This window comes from Gekko japonicus, unplaced genomic scaffold, assembly GCF_001447785.1.
Source record: "Gekko japonicus isolate JY-2015 unplaced genomic scaffold, Gekko_japonicus_V1.1 scaffold255, whole genome shotgun sequence".
NCBI classification, from domain to species: Eukaryota; Metazoa; Chordata; class Lepidosauria; order Squamata; family Gekkonidae; genus Gekko; species Gekko japonicus.
The window spans coordinates 28148-36447 of NW_015160843.1; the positions used below are offsets into that span (position 1 = coordinate 28148).

Below are 8300 nucleotides of genomic sequence, written 5' to 3' on the forward strand. Positions count from 1 at the left end.
AAACTCAACATCAAAAAAAATAAGCATGGCATCCGACCCCATCACTCCTTGGTAAATAGAAGGGGAAGTCATGGAAGCAGTGACAGAATTCGTGTTCCTGCAATCCAAGATCACTGCAGATGGTGACTGCAGCCATGAAATTAAAAGATGCCTGCTCCTTGGGAGGAAAGCTATGGCAAACCTAGACAACCCTATGGCAAACCCTGCCAACAAAAGTCCATATGGTCAAAGCAATGGTATTCCCAGTAGTAATGTATGGCTGCAAGAGCTGGCCCATAAGGAAGGCTGAGCGCCGAAGAATAGATTATTTTGAATTATGATGCTGGAGAAGACTCTTGAGAGTCCCTTGGAGAGCAAATCAGTAAATCCTAAAAGAAATCAACCCTGACTGTTCCCTGGAAGCCCAGATACTGAAGCTGAAGCTCCAATACTTTGGCCACCAAATGAGAAGGGAGCACTCACTAGAGAAGACCCTGATGCTGGGAAAGATTGAAGGTCAAAGAAGAAGGGGATGGCAAAGGATGAGATGGTTAGACTGTGTTATCAATGCAACGAACATGAAATTAAGCAAACTCTGGAGGACGGCAGAAGACCGGAGGGCCTGGCGTGATGTGGTCCATGGGGTTGCGAAGAGTTGGACTCAGCTGTGCGACTGAACAACAACAACAACAACAACAAAAGGATGCTATTGTTCTTGGTGTGTTTTCTGGCACTTTTTGCTTATAGCTCTAATGGTGATATTAGGGAGTTATTTCTGTTATAACCTACAAGTTTCACAGTTTCCACTTTTGAAATGGGTGAAATGAATATATTTTTAATTGTGGAAGCCTGAAGATAGCTGCAAGGAGGAAAAATGTTCAGATACAGGGCAGCCAAGGCTGGCTGAGTTCCAAAACTGGGTTGGGAACTGGATTGAAAATGGCTTCAGGTAATCTGACTCAGCCAAGAAATCCTAGAGTTGCCCAGTCACTTCTCGCTTAAGCTTCTTGTCTGAGAAAGCAGTACTTTCCCACAGCTCATAATTACTTAACTCCAGAGTGTGGATTGTCCGCATCCTCAATATGTAATACAATAATCAATACATGGAAATTTTGTCATGATGCTAACTCAGATGGGGAAGTTCTGGATACTGCCGGGGGGGGCTGGCCTGTAGTTGACAGAGCACCAGACAGGCACCCAGGGCACCGCAGGGCAGGCCATTTGGAACTGCCAAATGCCCCCAATCTGCCAAGACAGACTGTCAGCAGCTGCACCACCATGTGCAGGTGCTGATACAACAGGGAGAGCTATCACCCCCACCATGGAGCTGGAACTCCACCGGGTGCCATCCCCCCAGCAGAAGCCAGCCCACAGAAGTGAGCACATAGCCAGCATCCTGGTCGTCCCCTATGTGCGCCCATCATGGGCGCACCCCTAGAGACAAAGGACCAAGTGGGTTAGCGCTCAAAAGCACCAGGAACCCACCCAACCACTCTGCTGTCCCTGGTCACCTTTAATGAAGCTTGCCCAGTGGGCGAAATCCAGGTATTGATGTCTGGATGGAGAGTGCGGCTGGAGAGGGCATGGGAGTGAAATGAACCTTAAAGACACACCAGGGGTGGGGGCCTTGTCCTTGCAATAATGCCGACACAGCAGCAGATGCAGATGAGTGCAAGGAGAAGCCAAGGTGTCAGGCTGCTATGCCCCCAGCCAAAGCATCCTCCTTTCATTGGGTGGGTGCAAGGGGCCTGCACTGTGGAGGGACTGGTGATCCACACAGATATGCAGTTCCTTCCACAGCCGTTTCTCCATTGTGTTTGCAAAAGATGTTTTACTTTTAGCCCCTCATCCCCTTCCCTGCCCTGCTGTGCAGAGAGCATAGGTAAAGGTAAAGGTAAAGGTTTCCCTTGCTCGAAAGCCAGTTGAATCCGACTCTAGGGATGCGGTGCTCATCTCCGTTTCCAAGCCAAACTGTCCGAAAGACTTCTCCATGGTCACGGAACGCTCCATGGTCACGGAACGTTGTTACCTTCCCACCGAAGCGGTACCTATTTATCTACTTGCAATTTCTTGCTTTCGAACGGCTAGGTTGGCAGGAGCATGGCAGGTGGCAAAAAAGGGGGTTGATAGCCATCTGGACTGGTTGTTTATTGGTGCATTGTAATCATTTTATCATGTTGGTTATATGTTATCTGTTTTAGTGCTGTAAATCACCCAGAGCCTGCTTGAGGGGTTGGGCGATTCAGAAATCTAATAAATGATGATGATGATTATGATAATGATGATACCATCTGGCTGGTCATCCAAAAGGCACATGGCCTTTCTGCCTTCCCAGCTCCTTTGGTCCTGCTTGGCAGTGCATCCGAACACTCATGGGCAAAGTTGCCCCTTATGAGCAGGCAGTGGAAGAGGGTCAGCCTGGAGTGGGGGGCATAATGTGCACAGTGATACCCCCCATGGTGGTGGGAGGCTGTGGCACTGAGGTGCTGTGTGGTGGGTGTCATGGGTGTTACTATCACTTTCCCCCAGCTGTGGGGCCTGGGACCTGCCCCCCACTGTCTTCTACTGACTCATAGGGTGGGGATGCTGTCATGGGGCCATCCTTTGAGGTTGGCAAGGAGAGCCAAGAATGCAACCGTGGCCAGAGTAGCCAGGGACCATGGAGGAGGGTGACTCCACTATTGTCATGCCCTCATCTCCACCATCAGCTTGCTCCTATGACACCCTCGGGACTTCTCACCAAGGGCCCCAGGCCTGCATGTCTCACCAGGAGGCAAAGAGCTGAGCAATAGGGCCAACCTGGCCAGGCACCCAGGCTGGGGGCTGAGGGAGGGGAGGAGTCTCCAGGGGGCAATAGAACTGGCGGCCACCAGGGAGCTTCCATTGGCTGACTGAGATGTTTCTCCCCATGCCTAGGTCCCTGTTCCCTGATGTTTGGAGCTGATGTCATGGACCACCTATGCACCCTGACCCCGAGGAGGTGCACAGCAATGGCAGCCTCTGTGGTTTTGCGGTCACTGAGCACCATGAGGCCCTTGAGCCTGGCGGATGAGTGGGAGGCAGTGCAGAGAGCAAACTCACTGTCCTCCAATGGCAGCAGCCCTGCTCTGCTGGATAGACGGGAGGGGTGGCAGTGGTAGGTCCCCCTGGGCCAGGTGTTGCAGCTGCTGGGTGGCCTGGGGGAGGGGGATCCTGGCCCCTTGCTGGGTCCCTGGGCACGGGGTCCATGGCTGGCACTGCCCATCCCACCCATTCTTTCCTCCATGTTGGCGATTGAGCAGGAGCGGCTGGAGAGCCCTTGTGAGTGGTGGGCAACCTTCACCAGGTGCCAGCAATGGATGGAAAAAGAAGAAGAAGAAGAAGAAGAAGAAGAAGAAGAAGAAGAAGAAGAAGAAGAAGAAGAAGAAGAAGAAGAAGAAGTTGGATTTATACCCCGCCCTTCACTTGGAGTCTCAGAGCGGCTTACAAACTCCTTCCCCTTCCCCTCCCCACAACAGACACCCTGGCAGTGTCTGTGATGGTGGCTACCAGGCACTTGGAGGGGCCTCTCACAGTTGCAAGGGATGTGGGTGTGGGACAGGGGCACATTGGGAGGCTGCTGGGAGAACTCTCGAAGTCTCTCCATGCCCCCCGCAGCATTCCCTGCACCACCAGGCCCCCTCCTGCTTGTCCTCCAGTGCATGTTGCATGGGGGTTTGCATGGGGATACCCTTGACAGTGTAGACACCCCGCTGGACGGCACGGCTGCTGGTAAGCGGAGGGCATGCACACATCCATGTTTGTGTCTGTCATGGCCCATGGGGGACCTGTGTGCTTTATGTGTGGAGCAACAACTTGGGACAAATGGGTGATGGCCAGGGTTCTTGCTAAGGTGTGCTAGGGTGCACTAGCCCATAGATTTCTGGCCCGCAGTGCAGAGATTTTTATTTCAGCACAGGGCAACAGTCTGAGGAGTGGGCAGCCCCGCCCTTCTGCTCAGGCAGCGCCTGCGGGCACTATAAAGGGTGGTGCTGGTGCTTGCTCTCAGCACCCCTCCTTCCTATCACAGCCGAGGATGCACCATCCTCTATCTGGCTAAGCTGCCCACCACCGCCTCCTGCCGCTGTCGTGGCCCTGTGTCCAGCCATCCTTCGAAACATCAGCCAGTGAGTTTCCCCCTTGATAGTCTTGAGCTGGCAACGCAGTCCAGTCTCCCGCTGCCAGCACTGTCGAGGGGGGGGGGCTGTGGGCCCCTTGCTGGGAAGGATGCTGGAGGTCCTGGGGGGGCGGTTAAATCTTTTATTTGTTTATTTTGTTCTGGGTGCCTCTCGCAAAGCTGCTAAGCTATGCTGGCCACCTGACATGGCCCAGCGAGTCCCCAAGTCAAGGAGGTGGAGGACCGAGGTGGGGGGAGAGAAGAGGAGGCATGCGTGCGCTGGTGGTGTATGTGCCTGGAGGCTTCTGCCCAAGGCGCCTCCCCTTGACCCCTACAAGCCACAATCCTAGGCTGGATTCCAAAACAGGCCTTTTTTCCCTCCTCCCCCCTGCCCCGCTTGCTCCATTCAACCCTAGGCCCAGGCCATGCTCCAGAGCTGTTGGGGGGGGGGCGGCGCAGGCCCTTGCTGGGGAAGATGGAGGTCCAGTGTGGGGGGGAGCAGAGCTGGGCTCACAAGCTGGCGGGTGGTTCCTGGGGTGGTTGGGTGGTTTCACCCAGGGCTGCACACGCATGCAAAAACCCTGGGCCCAGGCTGCGCTCCAGAATCGTCGGGGGGGGGGGCTGCAGGCCCCTTGCTGGGGAGGTCTGGGGGGGCCTGGGGGGGTCAGAGCCAGGCTTGTAATTAAGTTTATATTTATTAAGAGCCTAACAGTGCAATTCTATGTAGAGTAACTCCCGTGTTAACCCATTGATTTCAGTGGATTTAGACTGGAGTAACTTTCCATAGGATTGCTTGTCAAACTTTTATTATCCCTTAAATCCATTAGATGTTTTGATATAATTTCACTGGATGTAGGGATAAGACCATAATTTGCCCTCTCCTTGAAGGTTCTATATCTTTATTTTCCTTATGCTGTAAATCAGGGGTCCCCAACCTTTTTGAGCCAGGCTGGGCTGTACCATTTCAGGTTGCCCAAATGTTGCACATTTTCACCAATGGGAAAACCCTCCAATTAGGTAGAAAATTACATCAGAAAACTATATGTCAGAAACCTATACTAGTGGACTCATCTCTCTGTCATGCGACTTTTCTGTGTACAGAGAGTTTTGATTTAAATGACAGAACATATTAACATGTAATTCTCTCCTACCTGTAAAAAGAGTGGTGCTGCCACCCAAGAAAAGGGCTATGACTTGATTTTGTGGTGTATGCTAGATTAGATTATGACAGGAAAGATTATCCCTTGCTTGTCAGTGCTACAAAGCCAACTACAATTACGTAGAACACATTACTTTAATGCTTCCTTTCAAACGCTGCCTTGAACTATTCTAAAACTCACAGATTGAATGCTGAAAAACACGTGTCTGAGGGATGCAAGAACCAAAGAATCTTTCCTGCCCATCATTTAGTAACAGCATTAATATAAAGGTAGTTATATATGCCCTATGCCTTTGTCACTCTGCACACAACCTTTGATCTGCCCTCATGCCCTGATCAAAACCTTGCTCTGAAAAAGAAAATGTGGGCCTCCGTCTGTTTATTTTTCTTCTGTATTTCCCCCCCTCTCCTTCGCCCAAAGTTGTTTTTTGCACCACAGGAATGGTTGTGGCCTGGGCTGCTCCCCACACTGGTATGTCTATGCGCTGATGTGCCCTATGGGTGCAAGGAACCCTATTCAGCAGACTTGATTAAAACATTAGTCTGCTTAGTGGAACATCCTGGACCACGTGCGACTATGGGCATGGCCTCAGAATGCACTGGCCTTCTAATTTTATGAATGACTCTATTCATCCGACCCCTCCCACCTTCCCAAAGCCCCTCCCCTGGAATGTTTGGAAGTGCGCCACCGTTGCTATTGGCCAACGAGGAGGTTCCTATTGGCTCCTAGCCCGGTAGGTGGGAGGGGCCCCGGGGAAATATAAATACAGAAACAACGTAGTTGCTTTATAGGTAGTGAAAGTTGCACAAAAAAGGGGTGTGTGAATGTACTGAGGAGTTTATAGAGGCGAGAAATCATGGGGACGGCTTCGCAGCAGCTCTAAACTCTGGCTATTCTATCCAGAACCCAAGAGAGTTAATTTCGCTGGTTATCCTTTGATTTAATTTTGTCATTTTTATCCGACTTTTTAGCCCTCTTTTACTCTCTCCCTCATGAAACAGTAATGCGGCTGCCTGCCCTGGCCAGCGTTGCTTTCCTGCTATGCCTCTCTCAGGTGAGTATTCGGTAGCTGGCTTTCTCTACTCTGTTTCGGTAAGTGAAGGGTGCTACTGTTGTTCACAATGACCGCGCTCATCAGCCATCCGCCGGCGGAACTCATTGTGGGATTCAATCAAAGGTTGAAGGGCGTTCACAAGTCTTTGGGCTCTGGCTGACCTGGTGTCTTGGCTGTCTGTGCGGGTCAAGGGGACTGGGTTTCTCCCAAAAGTCTGCGCACAGCCCGTATGCACGTGTGCCTACAGTGGGTGCCTCATGTTGGGTCCTTCAGGAAGCCCACTTTCTGGATGTTCCCTGGCATCGGTAAGTGGTCCAGAATTGGGCCAGATTGTAATACTCATCTAAGTCCAGTGGAGTTGTTCCATACCGGAGGAGACCAGGAATAGAACAACCCCACAGAATGTAAGGTGAGGTTTTATTTTTGGATTCCGGGAGTTGCCGCGCTACCAACGCTTTGGACCCAGTGCCTCTGGGGCGGGCGCTTTGATCCTGGCGAAGATTTGATTACTGAGATTTATTCGGGATGGGGGGGGAATGCTAGGACTCCGTGGCATGCAGCGCCATCTAGGAAACTATTTTGGTGTCACCTATTTAAAACAAACTTAATAAAAAAAAGCAGGGGAGGGTCAGTCAATATCCCTCCAGTAGGGACGAAAATGCCCAGGCTAGCCCGATCGATCCCGTCAGATCTCGAAAGCTAAGCAGGGTCGGCCATGGCTAGAATTTGGATGGGAGAGCCCGAACGAATACCAGGGGTGTGTGATGCAGAGACAGGCAATGACAAACCACCTCCAAATATCTCTTGTCTTGGAGGTTGCCATAAGTCAGCTTGCAGAATCAAGGAAAGTGGATCTCCTAGGCAATCCAGAGTAGATGAGGAAGTTTTTTGTCCCCCCTGCAGATGGGAATCTGGACGGACTTGGTTGGTGCTCTGAACTCTTTCTTGCTGCTTGTGGGATAATATTCTCTCAGGCCCAGCAAATGACCCTACTGCCCCATTCTCTCTGCCTCTCCAGGTATCTTGCCGCTGCCCCTCCACATGCCCTTGCCCCCCGGGCCTGCCTCACTGCCGCCCTGGAGTCAGCCTGGTGCTGGATGACTGTGGTTGTTGTCAGGTGTGTGCCCAGCAGCTCAACGAAGACTGTGACAAGCTGGCACCCTGTGATCCCCACAAAGGCCTGCAGTGCAACTTTGGAGCTGACCCCTTGGCGAACAGGGGCATCTGCTGGGGTGAGGGATGCTGTGCGATTGAGGGGGGAAGGGAGGGAAGTATTGAGGGCAAGAAGGGCCTTTGCGGTGACCTTGGCACCCAAGAGCAGCTATAACAGGCTCTACGAATAAGGCAGAATACTGGTGTGGCTTCTGCAATGTTCATCTATTGCTCTGCTGGTTAACTTTTCACCTGGCTAATTTAGTGAGGGTGTATCCAGAGTAGTTGTTCAGTCAACTTTGTAATTCAACCCCTTTACAAGCTTTGTATCTCTTACCTCAAAAACCCTATGATGAGACTATCCTAAATTTAAAAAGATATAGTGCTGGATGAACGACAGGATGTTTTGGAGGTCATTAAAATTAATAGGGTTGCCATAAGTTGGAAGTGACTTGACAGTACTTAGCACAGGTGCACAGAAGAATTGTTTTTGAAATAAGAATCCTAAAAAAGCTTCTTCTTGTGGTACTATAAAGTGGTTTCAGGCACATGCTTGTGTTAGTGATGGTGATGATTAGCTCTAGTAAGGGATTTTGTTTCGCCCTGCACCCTCGCTCCGTGTGGTAGGAAGTGCTTATAAATGGGTTTAACATTTCCTTAGCATCAAGAGCTGCCTTGTATTGTACAGGTGCTGATGTGGTCGCTGAGGTCTTACAGTCTTCCAGTACAAGAGAAAGCAGCACAGTGTACAATATCTAATGACAAAGAAAATCCCTATTTTGTGAACAAGGGTTCAGGGACTGGCGAACAATTTCCTGCT

At 51.0% G+C, this 8300-nt stretch overlaps 1 protein-coding gene across 1 annotated transcript in view; it reads left to right on the plus strand.

The window, feature by feature from the left end:
• Window positions 1-6277: 6277 nt before the first annotated feature.
• Window positions 6278-8300, plus strand: part of LOC107117530 (protein CYR61-like) — a 12122-nt gene continuing 10099 nt past the window's right edge. Inside the window, 2 exon segments of the mRNA XM_015419672.1 lie at window positions 6278-6328; window positions 7347-7560. Of these exon segments, the coding sequence (XP_015275158.1) occupies window positions 6278-6328; window positions 7347-7560 (265 nt within the window).